The sequence below is a fragment of the Muntiacus reevesi genome, chromosome 3 (genome assembly GCF_963930625.1).
Source record: "Muntiacus reevesi chromosome 3, mMunRee1.1, whole genome shotgun sequence".
Classification (NCBI taxonomy): Eukaryota; Metazoa; Chordata; class Mammalia; order Artiodactyla; family Cervidae; genus Muntiacus; species Muntiacus reevesi.
Window position 1 is genome coordinate 3838651 of NC_089251.1, and position 27091 is coordinate 3865741.

The 27091-nt window shown below is 50.7% G+C and overlaps 1 protein-coding gene across 4 annotated transcripts in view; it reads left to right on the forward strand.

Annotated features, from left to right (window-relative positions):
- The window catches only part of AK8 (adenylate kinase 8), a 133025-nt gene that overhangs the window by 32575 nt on the left and 73359 nt on the right, over window positions 1-27091 (forward strand). For 3 of the 4 annotated variants that reach the window (XM_065927100.1, XM_065927101.1, XM_065927102.1), the window contains 5 exons: window positions 13340-13421; window positions 13952-14023; window positions 14471-14671; window positions 18708-18839; window positions 26356-26445. In XM_065927100.1, the coding sequence (XP_065783172.1) occupies window positions 13340-13421; window positions 13952-14023; window positions 14471-14671; window positions 18708-18839; window positions 26356-26445 (577 nt within the window). Of the gene's footprint in view, window positions 1-150; window positions 254-13339; window positions 13422-13951; window positions 14024-14470; window positions 14672-18707; window positions 18840-26355; window positions 26446-27091 lie in introns of those variants that run through there. The other variant, XM_065927104.1, reaches the window with a different exon arrangement.

The window sequence follows — 27091 nt, forward strand, 5'->3', positions numbered from 1 at the left end:
GAGTGGGCACCCTGGGGCTGCAGGCAGGCTGAGAGGGTTCTGGGGGGTGCAGCCCCCTGTACAGCCCCAGGCCTGGCCCGACGCCCCCGAGGCAGGTTTACCCGCTTTCCTGGTGAGGCGAACAGGCGGGAGCCGCAGGAAGCTGCCTCCTCCGCGGTCACCCTGGGCGCTAGGGCGGGGCCTCTGCTCTCCCGGTCTGGTGGGCTCCAACCCATCAGCTAGCCCGCAGCGTGTTTCCAGAATTGTTGTTCCGGTGAGTTCTGCAGAGTTCTGCAGCGTCCCAAACCTGCATGAGAGCTAGCAGTTAGTTGTAGTGCCTGGGGGTAAAACAGCGACATCTCAGAGCCAGCTGGAGCCTCCCCGCCCCTCTTCTGTCCATATGCCGTGGCTTTTCTTCCCTCTTCTGAGCTGCCACGTGGGCTGGAGTTCCAGGGCTCCGGAGGTTAGGGCTGCTCCTTGCTGGGCCTCAGGCCGGAAGCCCCCGCAGGTCGGGCCGGGCCGGGCAGCAGCCTTTAGTGGGAGCAGGCGGGGGGTGGGCGTGCTGGGGGCTCCCGTGGCGGCCGGCGCCCTCCGCAGCCGTGCTCCGTGTCACAGCACCTCTCCTTTCCATTTCCTAAACCAGGGTGCTCGGAGTCCCACCCGCCAAGTGGATAGCACACCCTGATATCACAGACTCACCCGCTGTATCCGCGTCCCCACCCGGTGGCCAAGCAGAGGCCTGCGTTCAGGGTGCTGAGTTCTCACCATCATCTCCTCATTCCCAGACCTGGTCAGGAAGTCTTCCCAATGCCCCCACCAAAAGCAAGGCCCAAAAAACAGAACCTGTCCCCCCAGGACTGCGGTTAGTTCAGTGTAGACAGGCCCCGACTTCAGCGAGTTCAGAAAATGCCACCTGGCCCCAGGACTCGTCGGCCGCTGGGATGGTGGTGAAGATCAGGAGAGAGGCAAACGAAGGCCAGAACCAAGCCCCGCACGGGTGCTGGAGCCGCAGCGGGTCCGTCAGGATGAAGGTCCAGACCGCGGTTCACCAGCCTTTCCCTGCACACGCTGGGGGAGACTCACTGCCACACGTGTGAGATCTGGACGGCCGTCCTGCGAGGCTTCCACACCCGAGGCTCACGGCCACTCCTGTGCGGCAGGGGCCACCCTCGGTCCCGTGGGGACAGCAGGACGAAGGAACCGGAGCCGCTTTCACGGGCCGGCGCTAGCGGGGCAGGTAGGCCCTTAGCACTGATTCCTGCTGTGCAGAGCAGGAAGCTGCAGCCCCCAAACCCGCCGCTGGTAAAAGGAAGGACGGGTGTTGCCTGGAGGAGGAAATGCTCGCTCCTCCAGACAGACGTCCAGCAAGTTCAGTGTCTGCTCCACATCTTCTCCCTCCTTAAACTGGAGTCACATCGCCAAAGGCAAACCTCTGACCACGCCTCCAGCTTCCTAAGTCAGGGAGAAAATCCCCAAGGCAGACTGGACGGGGGTCGCTCCCCACCCCCAGTGACCAATGCCGGGTGGAGGCTGTTCCTTTATAGAAAACGCAAAGCGAGCCTTTGCGTTCACAGGTTAACTTCTTTTTGAAAGTGAAATTCGCTCAGTTGTGACCGACTCTTTGCAACCCCATGGACTATAAACTCCATGGAATTCTCCAGGCCAGACTACTGGAGTGGGTAGCCTTTCCTTTCTCCAGGGGATCTTCCCGACCCAGGGAGTGAACCCAGGTCGCCCACATTGCAGGCGGATTATTTACCAGCTGAGCCACAAGGGAAGCCCAAGTATACTGGAGTGGGTAGCCTATCCCTTCTCCAGGGGATCTTCCCGACCAAGGAACTGAACCAGTCTCCTGCATTGCAGGCAGATTCTTCTTTTTAATCTCATTCAATATATTGGTTATTCAGTTATTTCATAAGAAAGGAGGTGATGCTGGAGCATATTTTTTAAAAGGTTTTTTTTTTAAATTTGATGTGGACCATTTTAAGTCTTTACTGAATTTGTTATAGTATTGCTTCTGTTTTATGTTATGGTTTTCTGGCTGAGAGGCGTGTGGGATCTTAGCTTCCCCACTCCGGCCATGGAACTCATGCTCCCTGAATTGGAAGACGAAGTCTTAACCACCGGACCACCAGAGAAGTCGCGCATACTTTTAACTGTGGAACCAAAAGTTTAAAATTTACTTGGCAGGTTTCTAGAGTCTTGTTTATTTTTTCCTCTTTGCTCTCAGATTTATGCGTCCCTGCCCATAACGGGAGTTCGTATTTTATGGTGGAAATGCTGTCGGAGCGGAGGGGCCCGATTCTGGTCTGCAGAACCACCCGCTGTTTGTTTTATTTCTCCTGGCGGTGTCATTGGGCTGGCATTAATTACCGGGCTCCCGTCCTCCGACAGAGGGAACGCAGAATTTTCCTGCCGTTGTTCTGATGCTTGCGGGTTGGTAGATGTCACCCGCCGCCTCTGAGGAGCGCGGGTTTATTGATCCACAGCTTTGCTGAGGCCCGGGGCTGTGTGTTCCTCTCATCCAGACGCAGCCAGGATGGCCGAGCCTCCGAGGGTGGGTCTGAACTCCACTCGGAAAACTTCCGGCGTACATCGCCATGCAGCAGGGCTCTGGGGGCCAGGGTGGGTGCGGGCGGAGCCCAGTGAGGAGCCCCTCGTGGGTCCCTTGCTTGTGGGTGTTTCTGGACCCTCTGTGGTGTGATGTCGGGCTTGTTGCTGGCACGTGTGGCCCACCTGTCCACACGAGCAGCCGCGTCCGGGTTCTGTGTGGGCGGCAGGTGCTGGGACGCTCTCAGGACCCCTCTCGCTGCCGTCGGGGAGGAGGAAGAGATGACTGCAACGCGGGGCAGAGCCCAGCGTTCTAGCCCCAGAGAGCGCTGGAGAGGCCCGGTGGTGCTGGAGACAGGACTGGACTGGGACCGCGGGCCAGGTCGCCTGGGCTGGATGATGGATCCAGAGGCCACAGCAGGAGGCCTGCCCCACCCCGAGAGCTGGAAACCCCCCAGGAGGGCGGCACCGAGGGGCACCCTCAGTCCCCGGTGCCAAGCGCTTGGTGTGGCTTAGTTTTCCGGTCAGGGGTCAGCCCGGGAAAGCACGGCATGAGCCCGCGGCTGGAAAGGGTGCCAGCTGCCGTCCGCCGCCCGCGCCTGCTCGTCACGGCACCTCACCCCGAGCCCCGGGGTGACGATGCTGACAATGTCAGCCTCATCCCCGCTTTGCAGATAAGTTACGGCAGGTAAGTGGCGGTCCGGGGTCCCAGCTGGCTCAATATTGTCATTCAGTGGGTGTTGAAAGGATTGCAGAAACTAAAGTGAGTGATTTTTAGCTATACTCTGTAACATATTAACGACCTCCAATTTGAATTATACATACTACTGGCGACCACTCCAGTGTTCTTGCCTGAAAAGCCCCACGGACAGAGGAGCCTGGCGGGCTACAGTCCAGTGAGTCTCAGAGTCAGACGCGACTGAGCAGCTGCGCCAGCACCGAGCGCACTTACAGTGTTAATTATAAATCGGCGTGTTGGTTGGAATGCCCGAGCATATGTGCATATGTTTTCCACTGTGCTTTTGACTTGTTGAGGCTGTGTGGAACTCGCTAGTCTCTCAACTGATGAATTCTCATCCTCTGAAGTAGGCCCTCCCGCTTTCTCATTCCGACACTTGGGCAGGTTGGGTTTTCCTGGAGTGGCACCCTAGGGTCTAGCCTCTGGCAGCAGAAGACCACGGGCCTGAGTTGAGATGAGCTTAGGAAGGTGTGGAAAGTGGTCTGGACTTCCTCGCGGGTTGAGAGTGAATGTCCCAGGGGACTGAGCCCAAGGAAGAAGGTGGTTCTGACTGGGAGAGAGGGAGCGAGAGACGGCAGGGCCCCAGGCGGCTCCTCAGACCTCGCCTCTCTCCTTTCCGATCCAGATCCACTGATCCAGGCGCGGCTCAGAGCCGAGCAGCCAGCCCCTCGACTCTCCCTCGTCCTGGGGCCTGAAGAGCTCGTGGGTGCCAGAGGCTCGAAGGGGCCCAAGCTGCTGAAGGAGGTGACGCAGACACGCCAGGCGCAGTGGGACAGGGGACAGTGACCAGAGGTGGCTGCCCCCACTGAGGGGGCGGGGGGCAGCTGCTCCTGGTGGAGGTGCGCCCTGAGCGCCCCCCAGAGTCCTGCCCACCTCTCGGGGCCTGAGACAGCAGCCTTGCAGTCACCTGCGTGGAGACACGGCCTCTCTCAGTCTTATGGAAACGCACGTGCTCCTGCACTGCAGCTTGTTCTTAGGGGAGAGAAAGGCCCCGGTGTCCGAGGCGCCTGCTCCGGATCGGGTGCTTCGTCATCCCGCTTCTCATCAATAATCTGACGCAGTCATTCCAGGGACTTTCTCTTACGGGGTCTGACTGCCCCCATTTCACAGTCGAGGATGCTGAGACTCAGGTCTTAGGTAATTCACGATCACAAGGCTACAGGCTTAGAGCCCAGATGTGGACCTGGCCACGACTCTGCCCAGGGCCAGTGCTTTTCCTGCCCCAGGGTTGGGTGTGGGGGTCCCAGGACCAGGGGAAGGGAGCTGCAGCTCAAGGAGGAGGTGGAAATCAAGGGGCTGGCTGCTTGGCTCCGAGCCACGCCTGGATCAGTGGATTTGGAATGGAGAGAGAGAGATGAGGTCCAAGGAGCCACCTGGGGTCAGTGGAGTCTGGGCTTGCAACCTCTGAGAACGAGGCCAGGACTCTAGGCGGACACGCATGCTCAGCTTAGACCCAGCACTCGACCTTCAGGGTGTCCTTTGGAATGCCCTCATTTCAGATGTTGATCAGACCTGATAATCATGACCCCCACCCCAGGCTCGGCCCCCACTGCCTGGTGGGGTTTCCCCCTTCTTTTCATGATTTTGGGGAGCTGGCAGAATTTCAGAGGAGAATCAAGCTTGCAGGGTTGCAAGGAAATTATGATGTTTTCATGTGCAAAGACCCTCAGAGGCAGGATAGTCCCTCTTCCTGGTTGATGCCTTTTTTCCCTGCATAATTATGAACAGCGGGCTGTTTACTCTCAAAATGTCTTTGTTAGACCATAATTGTCTTTGCTAGAAGTTACCTGTTCCAATTCTCTTATTTTATAGGTGATGTTCAGTGCCTTGCACAATCCACAACCAATTAGAAAAGAGCCCTAAGTGACCAGAGTTGGGTCAGCCAGACTTGGGGGTAGGTAGTTAAAAGAACCAGTGACTGATCACCCCCACGGCTGCCTAGCGGACAAGCCCCCCAACCGAGGGCTTCTGAACTTTTTGGTGTGAAAACACAGCGTTCTGCATGAAGCGGTGAATAAATAAACTAGTGGATGAATGGATGGATGGACAGGTGAATGAAGGGGCCCTCAGGCTTGTTTCCCACGTGCTGGCTCCTGACTGTGATTTCAGGGGTTCAAGCTCCCCTGGGAGGCTCTGGCAAGCAGAAGACCTCCGGGAATGGGTCTGCACTAGGCCACAATCCGCTAGACTCCCCTGCTCTCATCGAAATGTGTTTTTCCCAAGTCTTCGTTAATTAGAAAGCTTTTCTTAGTTCATATCCGGAATGCCAGTTACTGCTCTTTCCAAGACATTGCCTTTTCATTTATTTTTATTTTATTTTATTTATTTTGGCTCTGCTGGGTCTTTGTTGCGGCAGACAGGCTTTCTCTAGCTTCGGTGCACGCGGGCTTAGTTGCCCGGTGGCATGTGGGATCCTTGCTCCTGGTCCAGGGATTAAACGTGAATCCCCTACATTGCAAGGCGGATTCTTAACCACTGGACGACCAGAGAAATCCCTGAGACTATCTTTTAAAATGAATTCTTTATATTAATTTCTACAGTGCTAAGTGGGATGCCTTCTTGAAAGGGGGTAGAGGGAAAGAACAGAGTTCGCCTTGATCAGAATTATAATGATAGTAATAAAACTAGTTAACACAGACTGGGCTGTCTCTTCCTCGCCGGGCACTGTGCTTGTCTTGTTGTTGTTTGTCTGTAGTTCTCATTTGGTCACCCTGGCAGCCGTGGGGTCGATGGTTGTTAGTGTCCCCGTTTTGCAGAGGTGTTGTTGAAAGTCACAGCTGGCAGTGGCAGAGGCTGATTTCCAGAGCTCTGCTCTTCAGCACCATGGTAAACCGACATCCTGATGGACTAATCTTATTTCTGAAGAGACGAGTCTATACCACAGGCAGGCTTTAAAGGGTTTGGAAGGAACGGACCCATTAACTGGACGTTGTCGTGGTATCCACTTTTCGTGCTGTCAGCCATTGCCCACTGTGTCTGAACCTGGAAACTAAATGTGATGCAGCAAAGCAAGTTTCTCTGCAGTGGGTCTTCTCGGCATCCTCCCAGGGGAAGAGCTGGGCGGGGACTGGTCCATTTTTATGTGAATTTGATTTTTAAACATTTTTTAACTACCTGGGAACAACAACAACAAAAAAAACACCAAACCTCTGGAGAAGACTCTTGAGAGTCCCTTGGACAGCAGGGAGATCAAACCAGTCAATCCTAGAGGAAATCAACCCTGAATAGTCTTTAGAAGGGCTGATGCTGAAGCCGAAGCTCCAATACTTTGGTCACCTGATGCAAAAAACTGACTCATTGGAAAAGACCCCGGGAAAGACTGTAGGCAAAAGGAGAAGGGGGTGGCAGAGGATGAGATGGTTAGATAGCATCACTGACTCAGTGGACATGTATCTGAGCAAACTCCAGGAGACGATGGCGGACAGAGGAGCCTAGCGTGCTGCGGTCCGCAGAGTCCGCAGAGAGTCAGAAATGGCTTAGCAACAAACAACAACAACAACAACAACCTCTTAAACATTAACATCTGTGTTTTACCAAATTTCGACACCCTGGAGATCAGTGGCTTTTAACCAGCGGGACCCAGGAGTATGGATTTTCCCAGATTCGTGTTTGCTTAGAAAACCATCAGGCATGTGTCACTGATTTGCCAAGATGGGTGGAACCCGGCTCCGTCGGTTACTTGGAAACACCACTCCCGCACGCCTCAGCCTGTCTGAGCGCAGGCGCTGAAGGCGGCCGGGCAGAGCCTCGTGGGGTGGCCGAGCCAGCGTGCAGGCGAGTTCCAGAGCGGCCCGGCCCGCCGCACGCTGTGCCAGTCAGGAGTGCCGGCAGGTGTTGCCTATTGTTTGAGACTAAACTTCAAAGTCAAACTTCCCGCTAGTTTTCTCTCAGATGAGTTGAATATGGAAGGCGTCCTAAGATGCCATGGCAGGCTAAGACTGGCACATTTCTGTCTGAACCAGAGGAACCAATGCTGGCTCAACGTGATGTCAGCTTTTTTGTAACCATCAAAATACTCTCATCTTTCTCACCAGTTGTCCTGAAACACATCAGTTTCCCAAACTGGATCTTTTAATATGCATTTCTTTTCTGGCTGATCAAAATCTCCTTTCTGCCTTCTTCTACCTAGTGGGAAACTGTATAACATTTCACCAGAAAAAAGTGAGGGAGGTGGCAGGCCTACGAGGCATCTTGTGACATGTCCCCAATTCAGACTTTGAGCTGAGTGATCTGATTGATCAGACACAAACCTTCAGCCTCAGATTGCCTCCCTGGGACCTTGAGGAATCGGCCTCTGGCTCCAGGGAACGCCTGGGATAGAGCCTCCGGAGCCTGCAGTCAGAGCTGGGAGCCGGAATCAGGGCGTCCTCCGGAGAACCCAGGGGAGCGCCCCCACTCTGGTCTTTGGAGGAGAGGGGAGGAGACAGGGGCACCGCATCAAACAGGCTGAGGACTCAGAGGGCAGGAGTCCTGTGGTGTGAAGTTGCTAATTGCGCTTTAATAATAGTCAGGAGGGCAGGAGAGGCCAGTGTTCACACAGAGTGGGCCGCGCTCTGCTGGGGCCCCGCCACGTTCCCGGGGCTGGCGGGCTGCTTTGCTTTCCTTTTTTTTTTCTTCCATCTGTGACATCTGCTCCGTGCTTGTCCCTCCTCTGATACCGAACCCCGCGCAGCTGTGCGGGCCCCCAGCTCTGTGCGGGTGCAGGAGTGCCCTGAGCAGACGGCCTTTTTGATGTGTGATAAAACAGAAGTGAGCCACGGGGGTATGGCGAGCGAAGGCCTCGGAATATCAATTAGCCTGCTCGGAACAAAGCCGTGGCTCCGGAGCAGCGGAATAGACATTTCACTGAAGTGTCAGGAAGACGGATAACGTATTCTAATTAGGGACTGACTGCTACCTCGGCATCCAGCCGCTCCTGGAAGTCAGGCCCACGACCCTCACGACGCAGCTCGCCAGCATCCCATCGCGGCGGGGCGCGGATGCTGCTGACTGATGGATGACTTCCTGCTTTGCCAGAATTTGCGGCCAGTAGCTTGCTCTCAACCAGAATTGCTGTTTCCCCTCGAAAGTGTGCTCCGTTTGCCACCGGGCAGTTGCGAATAACCTCGACAAAGGGAGGAGCCCTGGGGCACTTCCCTGGGGGTCCAGTGGCTAAGACTCTGCGCTCCCCCCGAGTTTGATCCCTGGTCGGGGAACTAGATCCCACATAACACAGCTGAGAGTTCACACAAGTAAAATCGCCACAAGTAAAATCGCCATGTGCCACCACTGAAGGCCCCGCGTGCCGCAGCAAAGATGGAAGACCCTGCAGGCAGCAAGTGAGACGTGGCAGAGCCCAGTGAATAAGTAGCTTTAAAAAGTGGGGACCGGGGAAGAGCCCTGGGAGAGATCTCCCCCAGGCACCAAGCCTGGGGCCCCCATCTCGAGGACGCTCCACGAGCCCCCTCCCTGATGTAGAGGCCTTGGTCACTGCAGCCTCCCTTCCCAGGCGAGCGGAGGCGGGGACTAGTGGGGTGTGGGTGCCATCCTAAGAGGTCAACAGATGATGTGACAGAGTGAGTGGGAGACTCCTTAAGACTGGCTCGTCAGAGAGGGCCTTTCTGAGGAAGCAGCATGCAGGCTGAGATCTGAATGCTAAGATGTAAGGTTGATGGGGAAGGGGAAGGAGGTGTGTCCCCCAGGGACCTCGTTTCTTTGCACCTTGGGTGATTGGACCATCTCCCCGAGTCTGGACGCGTAGACCCGGAGAGCCAAGGTGGCCTGGGATTCACTTCAAGCCCCCCTGCCTTCTCCCTCCTTAAATGTCACGTCCGCACGAGGATGACACACGAGCGAGGCCAGCTAATTAGGAAGATGTTCCCCACTTTGCTGCACTTTCCCTGTGTAATTGGAAGGCCCGCTTTCTCCAGTCAGCGAGAGCTGTTTCCCTGAATAGTTCTAAAAGCTTTGGACCACATACTGATATCAGCTGCAAATTTATGGGTGAGCTTATAATGATTGCTCGGTAATGTAATATTAAAAGCGGAGGTCTTTCTCGGTGCTGAGCGAAGGTGGAGTTCCACCCTCCTTTCAGCTTAAAAACCAGGATTCGAAACAGAATTACCCGCCCTGGTCCTAGAAGAAGTGGTCAGTGGGCTCCAGCTCCCTCCCTTCCAGATATGGAAAAAAATGAAGGGGTCTGAATGTAGCCAAATTTCCGAACATTTGGGTTCGGCTTCCAGAACCGTAGGTTGGGGGGTGGGTTTCAGACCCCACACCTCCTGGTTCCTAGAGGGGTGCGCACATATGTAGGTATTTGCTTTTTTTAAGAGCTGCAGCCAACACTTGGCTGCCTATAACAAGGACTTGAGGGAGCAAAAGGCTGTTAAAAATCTTGGTTTCTATTTTTTTTTTTCACTTTTGCTTCATTAGTTCTAGAGTCCAGGGCCTCCGTGGCTGTGTGTTCTCCTGCATAATTTAAGAAATTAATGAAAGCATGCCTGATTTTTCCAACACTCTTTACTCTATAAATTTGTTTAGCTTTTTTTTAACTGTCACTTGAGGCTATTGGAGCCTAAATATTTCAATATTGGAGAAATGTGACCCTTTCCCCTTTTTTTAAAAGAAAGACATGACTTGCCCTCAGCCACGTGGTGTTCTATATATCAGGTGTTATGAATTACAAGTGACCTTGGGTCTGAGTTTATCCCATCAGTCCATCCTCTGACCTTAAAGGAACCAAAGTTTTATAATTGCTGAGAGGGCAGGGCCTACGGCAGGGGGAGCCCCCTTCTGGGAGCCAGCCTCAGAAACCTGGACATCTGCTTGGGGTTGCCTGACGCTTCTCACTGCAGAATGGAGATCTAAGGGAGACCCAGTTTTTTGACGCAGGAGCCGGCTATGTCTTCCCTTGCCTGGTAAATGAATAAAGCTGTGCTTTTTCACTGTACCTCCCTGAAAAGAAGGGAGACCTGAGATTATCTGTGACTTTATTTCACCCTTCTAAATCTCGCTTTATCTGGCCATCAAGTTGAAGGCATTAAATAGTATATATGTGAGGGCTTCCCAGGTGGCTCAGTGGTAAAGAAGATCCCCTGGAGAAGGAAATGGCAACTCATTCCAGTGTTCTTGCCCGGGAAATCCCATGGACAGAGAAGCCTGGCGGGCTACAGTCCATGGGGTCACAAGACCTGGGTACGACTGAGCACCTAAGACACATGTGTAACTCCAGACTCAAGGGATTTGAAAAGGCTCTAGAAATTGTTTAATGTGAATATTGTTGGGGAACATCAAAAAAAGAGAAAAACAGTGTAAACAAATGGGAAGATAATTTGGGGGGGGTCACGTGACTTGCAGAATCTTAGTTCCCTGACCAGGAATGGAACCCAGAACCCTGTCACGTAGATAGCTGTGGCCTAACCACTGCACCACCAGGGGATTCCCAGGAAGACGTTTTGACTTGATATTGTAAAAATGTCCATCCTCCATAAAGTAACCTCTACATTTAATGTCATCCCCAACCTTGTAGAACTTATGTCTTTGGAACTTAACAAAATAGTCTTCATCTACCTGGAGGAACAAGGTTTTTTAAAAAAAGAAAATGGAGGAGGAGCATCTCCCACTAGATAGAACAATAAATTATAAAACGACAGTAATTTAAACAGTGTGAGTCTGACACAAGAGTCTACAGGAAGAAAGATGCCAGAACCAACATCACACCAACATGTGGACTGTGTTAAAATTTTTTTGATATTTAGTAGGAAGAGGGGCTTCCCTTGCAGCTCAGTGGGTAAAGAATCCACAGACCTGTGGATTCCACAGATTCCTGACCCAGGAAGATCCCCTGGAGAAGGAAATGGTAACCCACTCTAGTATTCTTGCCTAGAAAATCCCATGGACAGAGGAGCCTGGCCAGCTATCCATGGGGTCACAAGAGTCAGACATGACTTAGCAACTAAACCAACAGAGCGAACAGGACAGACTGTTTCATAGATGACCCTGGGATAGTTGGAAATCCACATAAAAATGGATTAGGTCAGGCACACATCATTTTTGGGAAAAAAAATGTGGCTCTATTAAATATACTATTTCAGGGTAAAAAATTAAACTGTTAAAAGAACACAGTTTAAATGCAGGTGAATATTTACCAGCTTTTGCAGTGACAAGGGCCTTTTTATATATCTACTCAACACCAGAATCCAAAGAAAAAAGCATTGATTGATTTGGCCGTAAACTTATGTGTTAAAAAACACATACACAAAATTAAAAGGCCAAAGCCAAACTGTGGAAAATGTTGGTAGCTTTGTCTGCCTCAAGGAGTCTCTGGTAACAGTTGCCAAAATAAATTAATATTCTTAATATGTGAAGAGCTCTTGTGAACAAATAAGAGGATAAAACCCCAAGGGCAGAGTGAATAGATGACATGAATGGACATTTTGGAAGAATGAAATTTCAAATAACCAGTGCACACATGGAAAAAATATTGAACCTCATTAGTGCTCAAAGAGATGCAAATTAAAACAGCAATGCTATGCTGTCTTGCTAGACAGCTTTTCTCTGAGACAGAGCCTGAGGTTGGCCAGGATGCAGGGAAACTGAACAGGTGATCTGCCATTGGTTCAGAAACTGGTGGACAAGTTTGTAGCTTGATGTGGCAAAATGTATCAAAAATGATAAAAGAAGGTATCAACTTTTAGAAATTTATCAGGGTTTTTTTTTTGCGGGGGATGCATACCAAAATGCATGTGGGATCTTAGCTCCCTGACCAGGGATTGAGCCTGCGCCCGCTGCTGTGTAAGCTGGAGTCTTAACTACTGGGCCACTAGAAAGTCCCTAATAAATAGTTTTGTTTCCTTTTTTTAAAAGTAATGGAATGAAACTAAATGAGCAGCAGTATATGATTCGTTAGCATTTGGCAGGTCAATTCATGCAATGCTTGGCAGCTGCAAAAACTCCCAGGAGAGGAGAATTCTGTGATATGGGAAAATGTGCATTAAGTGTTCTCACTATGTGAAAAGGACAGATTACAAAATAGTATATGCAGTGTGATTTTTCTCCCTCCACTGCCTTCCCCACCCCCAACCAGGAAAAAAAGATATCCGTATGTGAAGCCTGGAAGGAGATGCACCAAAGTGTTAGCAGCGGCCAGCTGTGGGTCGGTGGTGTCAGTCAGCGACAAGCATCATCGTTTCAGCCCTGTGGTATTTTCCACGTGGTGTGCAGCAATCGCGTGTGACCTTCACAGGTGGACTGAAAGGGTTCATGAAAATAACCTTCTAAACCGGTTCCCCAGCTGACCCAAGAGGGTGCCTGAAGAAGTTCAGCCCTAAAACAAGTTCACTAGGAACAGAAATGTGGACTCAGGCCTCCTAATGTTCTGTTCATCCAGGACTTGCAGGCTTTTGTTTTGCCCTTGATGGTTCCTTGCCTCTCATATCTGAAAAGCTGTCTTTGGGAAATAACCCAAAATGTGGAAAGAGCCGCAACACAAAGATGTTCCTTACAGTGTTATTTATAACTGTGAGAATGGTCAGTGGGTGAAATGTCCAGTCATGGTGCATGGTTCAGTAAGTGAGACAGCTCACCGGTGGGATGTTATATGGCCAGGGAAGAGGTGGGTCAATGTGAAAAAAATGCAGTGTGGTTATAATGTGGGATGGGAAAAAAAATCAGGGCAGAAAATCTCTATGTTGTGTCTATCATCACAAATGTCAGGTTCAGAAGGGAATGTGATATTATGAGAGGGATTGTTAAGTAAGTTTGATGCAGCTATCAGAAACATTTATTTTCTCTTATCTTAGAAGTTCCAGTCTTTCTAGAAAACTATGATATGATAATTTTTTTTAAAAAATTATTCTTTATTTATTTGGATCTGCTGGTGCTGGGTCTTTGTGGCGGCCTGTGGGTCTTTAGTTGTTGGCATATGGGATCTTAGTTCCCTGACCAGGGATCAATCCTGGGTCCCCTGCATTGGGAGCACAGGGTCTTAGCCACTGGACCACCAGGGAAGCCCCAATATTCTTTTTATAATAACTCCCCCCACAATCTGAAAATGTAAACATAGGTGAGCCTCTTTCCACATCCGCTTTCTAGGGCTGGATTCTGGACGGCATCCCCGAGACGCGGGAGCAGGCTCTGACGATCCAGACCCTCGGCATCTCCCCGAGACATGTCAGTGAGTAACTCTGCCCACCAATGCTGCGGACCCCAAGAGTGAGCGCCCACCCTCTGCCGTGTCAGCGGCTCCCCAGCGCCACCCTCAGCCCAGGCGCCACCATCCAGGAGGGGCCGACGGGCCTGTGACCTGGCAGGAACCAGGAGGACCGCACAGCCGAGTTCTCCAAGAGCTAGACGCGTTCGGGGCTTGCGCTTAGGACCCTGGGGTTTTGCTCTTCCCCGTTTCAGGAAGCCCCCCATCTCAACCGTGGGAAACTCTGAGAAACCAGTGGAAACTGGACCACAGAGAAGCTCTCTATAAGAAATAATCCCAGATGTGGCCAAAGCCTTCCGTATAGGGATGTCGCAGTTACTGGTGGCCCTGAGGCGGTCGGCAGGCAGTGTTCACACGCGGGCGGCCTCTGTCCTGAGATTCCTTGTCTGTGTCCTGCCGTCTCTCTTAGGGAGTTGATGGGGGTGGAGATGGTGGGTGTTCTAGGGTCCCGCTGCCCACCGTGACTGGTTTGGCTTCTTTCCTTCTCTGCCCAGTCGCGCTGAGCGCTCCAGACACCGTCTTGATTGAGAGAAACTTGGGGAAGAGGATCGACCCTCAGACTGGAGGTATGGTAGTCTCCTCCTGCATCCGCCCGCCCCGTGGGATCTCAGAGGTCTCAGGTCCTAGTCACAGCCCCTAGCCCTCACTGAGCGCCCCCTCTCAGCTTCGGCAGCAGACAGACCGAGGTCCCTGCCCGCTTGTAGCCTTGGGGCGTGGGAAGACTTGCCCAGTGTCTCAGGTTTGCTGTTCTCACCTGGACCTGAGGCTGAGAGCGCCAGGCCCCGTCCTGTGAGCCGATCCCGTGAGAAGGCAGAGAGCCTGCGGGTGGGTGCCCGGCACAGAGTGAGCGCCGCCCTTCCCGTCACCCCAGCATCCTCATCAGTTTGTTACTAGCAGCAGTGGGGGAGCAGGCTGAAGCCACCGTTGGGGTGGGCGAACAGGCGTCCCTGGGACCTGCAGGCTCTGCTTCCAGGATGAGCGGGTGACTCTAACCGCGTCCCTCTCTCTGGCAGAGATCTATCACACCACCTTCGACTGGCCGCCTGAGTCGGAAATCCAGAACCGACTGATGATGCCCTCAGGCATCTCGGAGGGGGAGACGGCGCGGAAGCTGCTGGAGTATCACAGGAACATCGTCAGGATCCTCCCCTCATACCCCAAGATCCTGAAGGTCATCAACGCCGACCAGCCCTGCGTGGACGTCTTCTACCAGGGTAAACCCAGACGGCCCCTCCACCCGTCCTGTCCCCGTATCACTTCATCTGGCGGCGTCCAGGGCGTGCCTGGGAGTGGGGGAGTCACGTCGTGGGCAGCCCAGGGTCCCTGCCCAGAAACAAGGGTGGGGTCCCCAAGAGCGTCCCCCTCGGAGACCCTGGGCTAGTACTCTACACCCTGAGCGGTCACCGGACTTGACTTGGAGCGAGGAGAGGTGGGGACGGGGTGGGAGGGCTGGGGGCACGCAGGCTTGGCCTGGGACTTCCCCGGTGGTCTAGTGGCCGGACTTTGCCTTCCAGTGCGGGGGGCCCGGGTTTGACCCCTGGGCAGGGAACTAGACCCCACATGCTGCAACTATGACCTGGGGCAGCCAAGTTAAATAAATAAATATTTAATAAATACATGAATACATTTTTTAAAAAGGTTCACATAAAAAGTCTTTAAAAGAAAAAAGAAATCTTGCTCTGAGGATCAAGGAGGAGAAAGAGAAAATTTATAAAAATTAAACAGACATACAAACCAAACCCACCACCGCCACGAGAAAACAAACAACAACAACAAAATAGACATCAGGTGTCCTGAGCCCCTTGAGGACAGCGAAAGCAGCCCCATCATGGGCACAGCCCTAGCTCAGGAGCAGTAACGTATGTTCACAGCAGTTTCCCAGAAAGTGGCTGAAACAGGCCTGTTTGGGGGCCAGAGGTCTGACCATTGAGACCTCAGGGCCAAGTGACATGTGAGCGAGCCTCAGCCCCACCACACATCAGCTGTGCCATCTGTGGTAACTCTCGTAATCTCTCTGGGCCTCAGTTTTGTCATCCCAAAAAATGGGCACAAAGATGGATCCTTCCTCATAGACTTAGGTGAGGCTGGACTGTGTGAGATCCTGCAAAGCAGGCATTGCAGCCGTGAGTCCAGGGGCTGGTGCAGAGTGACGGCTCAGTGAGTGTCAGGCACTGCTGTCGTCATGCTTCAACATCCGGTCCCAAAGGACAAGGAAGTTAGAATAATTCTCCCCCAAAGCAGCTCTTGAGAGTCCCTTGGACAGCAAGGAGACCCAACCAGTCCATCCTAAAGGAAATCAGTCCTGAATGTTCATTGGAAGGACTGATGCTGAAGCTGAAACTCCAATCCTTTGGCCACCTGATGCGAAGAACTGACTCACTGGAAAAGACCCTGATGCTGGGAAAGATTGAAGGAGGCAGAAGGGGATGACAGAGAATGAGATGGTTGGATGGCATCACAGACTCAATGGACGTGAGTTTGAGCAAGCTCCAGGAGTTGGTGATGGACAGGGAGACCTGGCATGCTGCAGTCAATGGGGATGCAAAGAGTCGGACACGACTTGAACTGAATTGAAAGCAGCTGCTTATCATTTTTTATTTTTTATTTTTTCCTTTTATTTATTTTATTTTTTTCAGCTGCACCGTGTGGCTTGGGGGATCCTAGTATCCTAACCAGGGGTTGAACCCCAGCCCTCTGCAGTGAAAATGCAGGGTCCTAACCACTGGACGGTCAGAGAATTCACCTGGTTTTTTTTAAAAAAAGTCTTGCTGAGCTTCATACCCAGTCAGACCCTTCTGTGCGATGCTGTGGGTGCCTGAGAAGATAAAAATGCCACTGCAGGGGTTCTAAGACACTTCACAGTTTACAGTGCCTTTTTTTGGTATATCCTCTTAAATCTCTTCCAGAGACATTTAGTTTTGGTGGGGAGGTGGTTCTGAGCTCCCTAGTACCGCCAGCCCCCATCTGCCAGTGGGTGGCTTTGCTTTACCGGGAGAGCAGAGAGCGGCACAGCCTCGGTCTCTGAAGGGGGGTCAGCGGGCAAGGGGGGATGTCTACAGGGTGATGCTACTTTGAAAAATGTCAGGCTTGCAGACGCCTTGTAAATTTCCAGTGATTTTGCATCTCGGAAGGGTCTTTAGTAGCAAACACTGCACTCCGAAGATAAACAACCACAACATTTATCTTATGCCATGATTCTGAATTTACACATTAATTACTTCCAAATTACTTAATTAAATTTAAAAGTTCATATGATCGTTCATAAAGAATTCATGCCTGGAATTGTAAATAAAAATGTGAGCGTCTGAATATTAATTATTATTAATTAATAATGCAGAGAGATAAATTGAAAATTGGAATGCAGAATTCTCTCTGTGTTGTTTTTTTTTAATCTCTCTGCAGTGCATCCAGCAACCACATATTTTTAAAAAGAATAATTAGATGTTGAGACTGTCTGGGGGATCATTACTTCTAATTAACTTAGTTATTTACTGTAAATTAAGCATCATTTGTAAGCAGGCTGCTGTGCCTGTAGTATTTGTGCTCTTCAGATGGGCTGGCTCCTGGAAGGTCTGAGGATAAAGACAGCCTTGCTGGAGTCTCTGTCTCCCGGGTTGGTCTTGCTGGTGGAAAGTGTTACCCCTGGCAACACTTGGGAGTGGGCTTGGGAGAGTGGCCCTAGCCCTGCCAACTCTGCAAAACGCAGACAAGGAAAGCACCTCCCTTGGGGGACGGTCCATGGCTCAGATCAGACGAGGCTGGTAGAGAGTTTAGCTTGGCAGATTGTCATCCTGACCATGAAGACCTGGTAACCTACCTGTGCCTTTAGTTCCAAGACAGAGAGGAATCGTACTATCCCTAATGAACCTTCGTATCAAAAAAAGTCCCGCAAAGTTCTGAGACTTCAAAATTTGCCCAGTGAACACACCCCAGCAATTTCCAATTTTGTCCCCTTCCCCGCCGGAGATGTTTGGAGGCACTTGCGGTTGTCACCACTAGGGGGCGTGCTACCAGCACCTGGTGGGTGGGGGCCAGGGAGCGCCCTGGATGCCAGGAGCTTGGCAGACCCTGCCCACCTGTCCCAGGTGTCAGGGCGGTGCCCTGGGACCCCTTCCTGTCTTCGGATGGGTTCCATCCTGGGTGAGTGGCTGACTCAACATGCTGCCTGCAGGAACCCCGGCACCTGCTGGGGATGGTCCGGGTTCCCGGCAGGAGGCGGGGTTGGGGAGGGAGACCCCCTTTTGATGCAAAGGAGGACTGGGTGGAGGTACCCACCCTCGGCCTCAGCAGGGGGGCTGTCCCCCCCCCCCCCGCCCACGTGCCGAGTGGCAGCCCGTTAACAACCCGCCCAGCTCGCTCTGGTGCCCCCTCCACGCTCGAGTGGGAGGTGAGCCGGTTTAATGTTCAGTAGCTTTGGCATCCAGTGCCCCCCACAGTGCAGGCACCTCGCCCCTGTGCCCCTGACTCTTTGTTCCTCAAATGCCAGGGCACCCCAGGCAAGGCCTCTGTCTGCCCACGCCAGGACCTGTTTGATCGCGGCCTCTTTGGAGGCTCGCGACAAAGTTGGTGTCACTGGAGTGAGGCTGCAATTTATTCTCCACCAATTCCAGAGGCCTTTAGAAGTCCCCCATGTGCCAGGCCCCCGCATGGCCTGACGCGTTTATCAAAGCTTATGTCTGACTCCAGGAGGTTGGCCTGGTCCCGGGGCCTCAGGCTGAAGCTCAGCCTGCATTCAATTGAGAAACATCTCAGCACAATTTTTTTTTTTTTTTGGCCATCCATGCTGCATGGCATGTAGGATCTTCTTTCCCTGACCAGGGATTGAACCCACGCCCCCCTGCAGTGGAAGCATGAACTTTTAATTACTGGACCCCCAGAAAAGTCCCCCAGACCAATATTTAGTGTGTTTTCTATGTCCCAGGACCAGCCCTCAACAGCACCCCCAGCCCTCCTCGGACCGTGAGGGCAGCGCTGACCCCGTGCTGTGTTAGGAATCCCGGGACAGTGTGCTCTCTGAGGGCGACCTCTGTGCCTCTCATTGTCCCCTCCCGCCTTGGTGCCCAGGCCTGAAGGGTAGCTCCTTCCCCGCAGCTTCACCCTGTGGTCGCCTGGCAGATGCCCAGAGGGTTTCCCCGGGGCCGAAAACAGAGAAATAATTACTGCTGTTAACAGAACCCACGCAGGGGTGCTGTGAGTTGGCCCCCTTTCTCTAGGAGCCTGGTTCATCATCCTGCCCTCCTCTCGTTCCAGCTCTGACCTACGTCCAAACCAGCCATCGATCCAATGCCCCGTTCACCCCAAGGGTGCTGCTTTGCGGGCCCGTGGGCAGTGGGAAAAGCCTGCAGGCCGCCCTCCTGGCCCAGAAATACGGCCTCATCAATGGTAAGTGCCCTGGTGCTGCCCTGCTTCCAGAACCTTCCATGGCATCCTGCTCTCCCAGGCCCTCCCGTGTCATGGGAGCAGTGAGGGGATCGGCATCACTTCTCTTTCTTGCTCTCTGCTCCGAACAGTTTCCAGTTAATCCATCTTTGCATGGGTAGTTTTCTGCCTCCTAAAGAACATGGCCATGAAAACATTAACCAATAAAAACCTGTCTGCAGCCCAAAGCGCTGGACCGTTTTCTGGTCCTCATCTTTTATGTCCTTTGGCTCAGTGGTTTTTCTGTGCTTTGCCCCAGAGGCGCCCCCCGCCCCCCGCCATTCCCCTCAAAGCCGGAGTTCTTGCATAATGTGAACCTGCTGTTTATTTATTTTCTCCAGTCTCGTTTGGTTCCCCCAACCCAGGTCAGCGTGCTTACAGGCAGACAATTTCTGAACCAGAGAAAGGCTTCTCGCTCAGCACAGTTTCAATAAATATTTTACCAGGAGGAGAGAAAATATTGAAATCAGTTCTCCAGGTCTTTCCTGGGGTGGTCCCAGGTGGTCTTGGATGCCAGCCAGGTTTCAGGAGGATAAAGGGCTAGAAAGGATGCTTGTAGGAGACACACTGCAAGGGAGGAGATGGAGGCACTGACCCCCTCCCACTTCAAATGCTGCGGAAGCCTCAGCAACCTCTACTTTATTTACTCAGGCAACATGAGACCTGCACCCCCAAATATATAAATCTGCATGCTTATGGCCCCAAATGATACATACACACCATACAGATATACATGTATACCGACACACAAATATATACATGCCACCCTAGAATGCTCAAGTTTTGAATAAAAAATGCTTTTCAGTTAGGTCTCCAACTTAAAATCCCAAAGCCACTGAGATTCCCAGCCAGGAATCAATGACAAAAGTTGAAGGTGGAGAACTGAATGCTTATTCCGTTAAGTATGGAAAAATAGCAATAGTTGTGTGAGTGTTTTAGTAAAACGAATAAATAGCAGTATTCCATTTTGGTTAGCATGGAAAAATCATCTGGATACTTTACAATAAAAGGTATACTTTTCTTGTATCCAAGTTTTGTTTTGTTTTTTAAGTATAATTATTCAAATAACTCCTTCTCCTTTTGTGTTTACCTCTTAAGAATACTATAAAACTAGAATTCCAGCTGCTGTTACAGGCGACTCCTTTGTAAAGAATGAGCCCCGCTCTAGTTGTGGCCACACCCACAGGTTTATTTAGCTTCTTGGTAGGTGAAGACACGTGAAGAAACATAGTAAGAAGAGCCTTAATGGCAGCGGGAGGGTCTGAAAAACACTAAAGTGACACCTTAATATTGTGCAAAGCAATTTAGATAATTACCACTGGGCCAAAGCTTGTTTATGCAGACAGGCTCGTTCAAGAAAAGTGCTGTTTAGTTTAAATTGTTTTCGTAAAGAAATCAGATTCGCCTAGAGTTTTCCAAACAGAAAATAGAAAAGCTCACGCTGATTTTTGCTTGGTAGCCAAAGAGTCATTTGGGGCTCGTTTCAATAACTGAGCATTTGGAGACTGATTCAAAGTTCACATTTCTCAAAGGTGTTTTTGAGAAACCCAAAACATCGTAAGATTTCAGTAAACCTAGTTAGGGAACCTGTGGTTGGCAGAGGCAAGCGCTGAGCTGTTGGGTGGGGTCTCTCTGCAGAGACCTGTCTGCACCCAAAGCTCTAGGAACTGCCGCTCTGCCCCCAGAGGCCCCCTGCTGCCCACCCCCACCGCCCCCCACCACAACCCCCTGCCTTGGGTTTTCACATTTATGAACCTCTCACTTGTGGGAAAACATCTCAGAACAAACAAGCCACATTCACTCCCACAAGGTTTATTGAAAGACTCCTGGCTATAGCTGGTGAGAATATAAACAGGCACAACCTTTTGTAAGATAAAGGCCACTACTGATTAACATGTGACCCATGCTCATCCTTTGGCCCCGTGACTTCACACCTAGGACTTTATTCTGCTGCAACACTCCCCCAGATAGTCAAAAAAAGATGTGAAGGATGCGTGATGAAACATAAAGGCGACCCCAGACTGTTCATAAGAGCGCTAGTTAAGTAAGCTGTGGGCAGCTTTAAAAAGAAACCTGTAAAGTGACTCCATGTCCCTGAAGTGTTGTTACCTGGGAGCGGAATGGAAAACAAAGTCACTCTATAGCGTTGAGGGGATGGTCTCATCTTTGTTCAGAAAAGTGTGTTAGTCTGGGCTCAGAAACGTCTGAAGGAACATCCAGGTACCAAATTGGTTATCTCTGTAGAGTGATGTGTTGTTACACAATTCTGATTTTTTTTTTCCCTGCACTGAACATGGATTTTCTAACCAGAAACAACCATGAAGTTTTGTGGGTTTTTTTTGGCCCTAGTGAGCAGCACGTGGGATCTTAAGTTCCTAGGTCAGAGGTTGAACCTGTGCCCCCTGCATGGGGAACTCAGAGTCTTAACCACTGGCCCACCAGGAAAGTCCCAAGACTTTTATTAAAATGCCATTAATTTCACTCATTGCATGCCTGCAATATGCAGTGCATTTTATTTGTTACATAGATAGGGAAATTGTAGAAAAAAGAAGAGGCTCACTTAAGGATGGAGGTGGGCTCGCGCTGAGCTGGAGGAATGAGGTGAGGCGGGGCTTATCCCAGCACAGCCCCAGGTCACAGGTGTCTGAAGCCTCAGTGCTTTGACCCTGTTACAGTATCATCTTAGAATATTGCAGAGTGAGGTGGCTACAGGCAGAGGTTTTAAACCATTCTCCTAGTATAAGTGGGCCTTCCCTGGTGGCTCAGATGGTAAGAGAAGGCGTGCAAAGCAATATGGGGGACCCAGGTTTGATCCCTAGGTTGGGAAGATCCCCTTCTCCAGGGGAGATGGCAACCCACTCCCGTATTCTTGCCTGGAGGATTCCACAGACAGAGAAACCTGTGGGTTGCAGAGAGTTGGACAAAATGACTGAGCAACTTAGCACTTTCACTTTTCCCAATATAAGCACTTAATGTTACACAATTATCTCTAAACACTTCTTTGGTTGCATCTCACAAAATTTTAATATGCTGTGTTTTATCATTCAGTTCAAAGTATTTTCTAATCTCCTTTGTGGTTTTTTTGACCCATGCATTATTTGGAAGTATACTGCTCACTGTCCAAATATTTGGGAATTTCCCAGATTGTTTTTTGTTTCTTTAATTCTCTTGAGGTCAAAGGACATACCCTATATGATTTCAACCCTTTAAAATGTATTGAGGCTTTTTTTATGGCCCAGCACATGTCCATATTGGTGAAATACATGTGCACTTGAAAAGAATATATACACTGGTTTTGTTGAATATCGTGCTCTAAGAATGTCAGTGAGGTGAGGTGTCTGATAGTGTGATCACTTCCCCTGTGTCCTTAATGATTTCTCTCTGCTTATTATTTCAGTAGCTGAGAGAGGTGCATTAAAAGCTCCAGCTCTGCCTGCAGGTTTCTCTATTTTTCTGCCGGTCTTTGCTTCCTGAAATCTGAGGCTGTGTGTGCATTAAGGAGTGTGGCCTCTTCTTGGTGCGATCTCCCCTTATGGTTAGGAAGCACTCCTCCACCTCTCCAGTAATGCTCGTTTTCTCCAAGCCCACTTTATCTGATAAGTATAACCTCTATTCTTTCTTTTTTTGAACTATCCATGTCTTATATTCTAAATATGTGTCTTGTAGGCAACACATAATTGCTTTGAAAAAAAAATTCAGCCTGACATTTTCTGCCTTTTAATTGAAGTGTTTAGTCCATTTCCCTTTAAAGTGATCTTTTATATGGGTGGTTTCAAGTCGACCATTCTGATTTTTTGTCTTCTGTTTGTGTGGTGTTTCTTTTTTTTTGGCTGTGGTAGATCTTCATTGCTGCCTGTGAGCTTCTCTAGCTGTGGCTTGAGGGCTCCAGAGCCTGGGCTCAGGACGTGTGCACGGGTTTAGTCGCCCTGCAGCCTGTGGGGTCCTCCCAGACCAGGCGTCTAACCCACGTCCTCTGTATTGGCAGGCGGCCCCTTAACCGCCAGGGAAGCCCTTGTTCTTTGTTCTTCCTTTCCTGCCTGCTTTTGGATTGGTCAGAAGCATTTTCTAGTAATGCACTTTATTTCCCCCACTGCCCTTCTGGCTGTGTCTCCTTGGTCCGTCTCATTTGTGGTTGCTCTGGGGTTACACGTTCTCCTTCACAGTCTGTCCTGAATCAATGCTGTGCCTCTTCATGGGGAACAGGAGAGCCTGACAGCGTCTTTCCCTTCGCCCTGCTCTGGTTCTGCATGTTACTGTAGTCACACGTTTTACTCCTACGTATGTCATCAACCCTACAGTATATTGTAATTATTTTTGCTTTAAACAGTCATTTTTTTTAAGTCAAGAGACAGGGGGAAAGGGCTTTTATATGTACTCAGTATCAACACTTTTCCCTCCTTTGTTTAGATCCAAGTCTCCATCTGATATATCATTTTCTTTCAGCCTAAAGAACTTCCTTTAACATATCTTGTAGTGCAAGTCTGCTGGTGAAATTCGGCTTTCATCTGTCTGAAAATGTCTTTATCTCACCTTCGTTCTTGAAGGATGTTTTTGCTGCATATAGAAATCTATGTTGACAGGTTTCTCCCCCCTCTTAGCACTTTAAAGGTATCATTTCATTGTTGCATTGACGCATTCCATTGCATTGCTCCTGATGAGAACTCAGAGATTATTTTTTATCTTTGTTCTCTTATATATAAAGCATCTCACTCACTTCTAGTTGCTTCTAATATTTTCTGTTTGGTTTTCAAAAATTTAACTATAATGTATCAAGGTGCAGTTTATTTTGTGTTCTTTTTGCTTAGCTATCAGACAGTCTTGGGTCTATGGGTTGATACTTTTTATCAAATTTTGAAAATTTTCTCCCATTATTTTCTCAAATATTCCCTCTCTCTCCCCATCCCTCCCTCCCTCTCTCTCCTCTTTTTGGAACTCTAGTTACATGTATGTCAAACTTCCAGCTCTTTGAAGTTTTATTCTTTTTTTTCCCCCAGTCCCCTCCCCACCTTCTCTTTGCTTCCTTGTGAATACTTCCTAGTGCCTGTTTTCATGTCTTCAGATTCACTGATTGCAGCTTATTCAGTGATGTTTTCCATTGAAGAATATTGTATTTCCCAGTTCTGGAACTTCCATCTGGTTCTTTTTTATAGTTTCCTTTTCTCTGCTGAGATTCCACATCTTTTTATTCATTTTAATAATCTTTTCAAGTTTAAACATATTCATAATAGCCATTTTATGGTTCTTATGTGCAAATACTGACATCCATGTGCTCTCTTAACCTATGATACTAGGACCTGTTGTCTCTCCTTGTAGGGGTCACATTTTCCTGGTAGTTTTTGTTTGTTGTTTTTGTTGGGTTTTTTTTTTTTATCTCAAGTGTTTTTTTATTATACGCTGAACATTGTGGTTCTCACATTTTTGAGAGTCTGGATTGTGTGGTCCTGCTTTGAGAGCATCACATGAAAAAGAGCTGAGTTCTAACAGGCAGGCAGTTAGTTTCCTGGAGGATCAGCTTGACCTCACTGAGGCTTAGTTTTAGTCTTTGTTAAGGTGGGATTGGGCTTCCCAGGTGGCACTGGTGGTAAAGAACCCTCCTGCCAATTCAGGAGACATAAGAGACATGAGTTCGATCCCTGGGCCGGGAAGAACTCTGGGAGCCGAGCATGGCAACCCACTCCACTTGCCTGGCGAATCCCATGGACAGAGGAGCCTGGCGGGCTGCAGCGCACAGGGTCGTAAAGAGTCAGACACGACTGAAGCAGCTTAGCACGCACCTACGAGGTGGGACTTCCTCTGGGGCCTGTGTATCCTCACACCTGAAGCGTGGCCTTCCTGCAGTCTCAGCTGTGGGTCTGAGGTGCCGAGCGAGGCCTCTGACTCTGGCCATCGGCTGCCGGCCTCATCTTGCCCTGTATGGACCCCCCATCAGTTCCCGGCGACCCTGTGGGCTCTCTCCCCCAGGCCCTGTGGAGCCTCCCCTCTACACATGTAGTCTGGCACTGATCAGGGACTCCAGGGAAGCCTCCTGCAGATTTCTAAGCCTGCTCCCGGCCCCGTCCACTGTTCTGTCCTACAAAGTGCAGCTGCCTCAGGGCCCCAGACTCCAATGCTGTGTCCCCTGCTCTGTCTGGGTTCCACGTCCCCCTAGCCGTGGGACGGGCAGTACCTGTAGGTCCAAGTCCGGGGTGAGTGAGCCCCACTTGGCGTGTCTCCTTTCTCAAGGACCACAGCCCCGCATGTCTCCTGACCAAGTGCCTGAAAAGAGTTGCCTCATGTATTTTGTTTAGTTTTATGGCTTTTTATGACAGAAGGGAAATAGGATACCTGCTCCTCCCTCCTGGTCAGAACTGGAGGCTCAGCCTAGTTTTGGTGTCACACAGACCTGGGTTTGAATCCCAGCTCTGCCACTTACTCGCTGGTGACTTAGGACAGTACACACCGCCTCTTTGGTTCTGTCTCCTTACCTAAAAAGCTGCAGTTAGCATGCGGGCTGGATAATACCAACCACGACTGGCAGGCACAGTGCTTGGCGTAGGGAAAGGTCTCGGCTGCCTTTATTACTCCTCGTTAGCGAGTGAAGCCATAGCCACTCTGCACACGGTCGCTGCTGCTACACAGAGAATTGAACATGTCACTCCAGAGGTGTCTGTCTTTGGTGGTCGTCATCTTTAACATTCAACTCATCCATTTAACTTTAGGATTTCGATTTCTTCAATGTAGGAGGTCAAGTCCTTACCTTTAAAATTAAGAAAAGTAAGACTGTGCTATTAACAACTCATGAAAACGTGGCTGGACCCTTCCGGCTCTGGCTGTCAAGGTTTTCGTAGCCAAGGAGAGAGCAACTGTGTTTATTCCTTCCAGGCTCGGTAACTGGCACGCCCTGTGTGTCAGCCCCAGCCGGGGTCTAGAGACACAGTGGTTGCTCATGAGAGAAAGGCACCTGTGCGTCCTTTTGTTGTAGCGCTTGATGGTGTCTGGACTCGTCATCACAGGGGCCATGGAGACTCCAGGGTCCCCACCCACCCTTGAGTGATTAGCAGCGTGAATGTGGGCATCACGCCGGTCCACATGGTTCTCTGCCAGAGTGTCCACCCTCCACGCCCCCAGGGCCGCGGTCTGCACTCCCTGGTGTCGCCGAGGCCCTGCGGCTCCTTCTCTGGTGGTGGCAGTCCTTGTTGTCTTCTCCACGCCGTCCATTTTTAATATGTGAGTCCATTTTTAATATGTCTTTCACCAAATGCATTCTTTTTCATTCCACAGCATCCTTCCTCGGCTTCTTTTTTATTTCCAATTCCTTTTTGATACTTCCTTTCACTTGGACACATGCCCTCACTCAGAAAACCCTTTTATATTTTTTTCAGTGACCTTTTTTTTCCCCCCCAGCAGGCAGCACTGGGTTTTTGGTTTGTTTTTTTTTTCCTTCTCATTCTTCCTTCTATTTAAAATTTAACGGGCTTCTTTCTGTTCCTTTCTCCTCTAGTCTGCTGTGGGCAACTGCTCAAAGAAGCCGTGGCGGACAAGTCCAAATACGGCGAGATGATCCAGCCCTTTTTCGAGAAGGAGATAGCAGGTAGGCCATGCTGGCCGTGACTCCCAGAACCTTCCAGGCTCTGGAGAGAGACTGTTCTGTGTGAGGCTCGCTGGGCACCTGGGGGTTCCAACTGGGAAAGACCACCAGGAAATGGAAGCTGGGCTTTCTGGGAGGCAAAGGCTCTGGTTTTGTTCCCCAGCTGGTCATCCTGGCTTCCAAGTGATGGGGGGCTGGGGGGCGAGGTCTGTGAATGTAATGCATCTCCCTGATGGGGTGAGGCAGCCCTGTTTCTCGAGAATGCTTGCTGTCACTTAAAGCTGGGAGCCAGGAGAGGCCCAGAGCTGCCCACCTCTTTTCCACCTCCTGTCCCAAAACACCAGGGGCCAAGATTCTGATCTGGTCAGCAGTCCGAAGCCAGGAAGCTCAGACAGCCTTGCAGACCTGAGGACTGACCGGCCATTGGGCCTCAGGGGAGGCTGGACCAGGTCATCTTTGCAGAGCCCCTCTGTGACCTAAGCTCCGAAAGCACATCCTCGATCCCAACCTGTTCTCTCCCGTTTCCCAAGTCCACAGATGAGCCCCAGAGAAGGGGCGAGGTGCTCAGGCCACAGGCCTGCTGGCTCACGTCTGGGCTCCTCCCCAGGCAGCGTGTTTTCCTCGCCCACATCTCCCATGATTTTGTAAA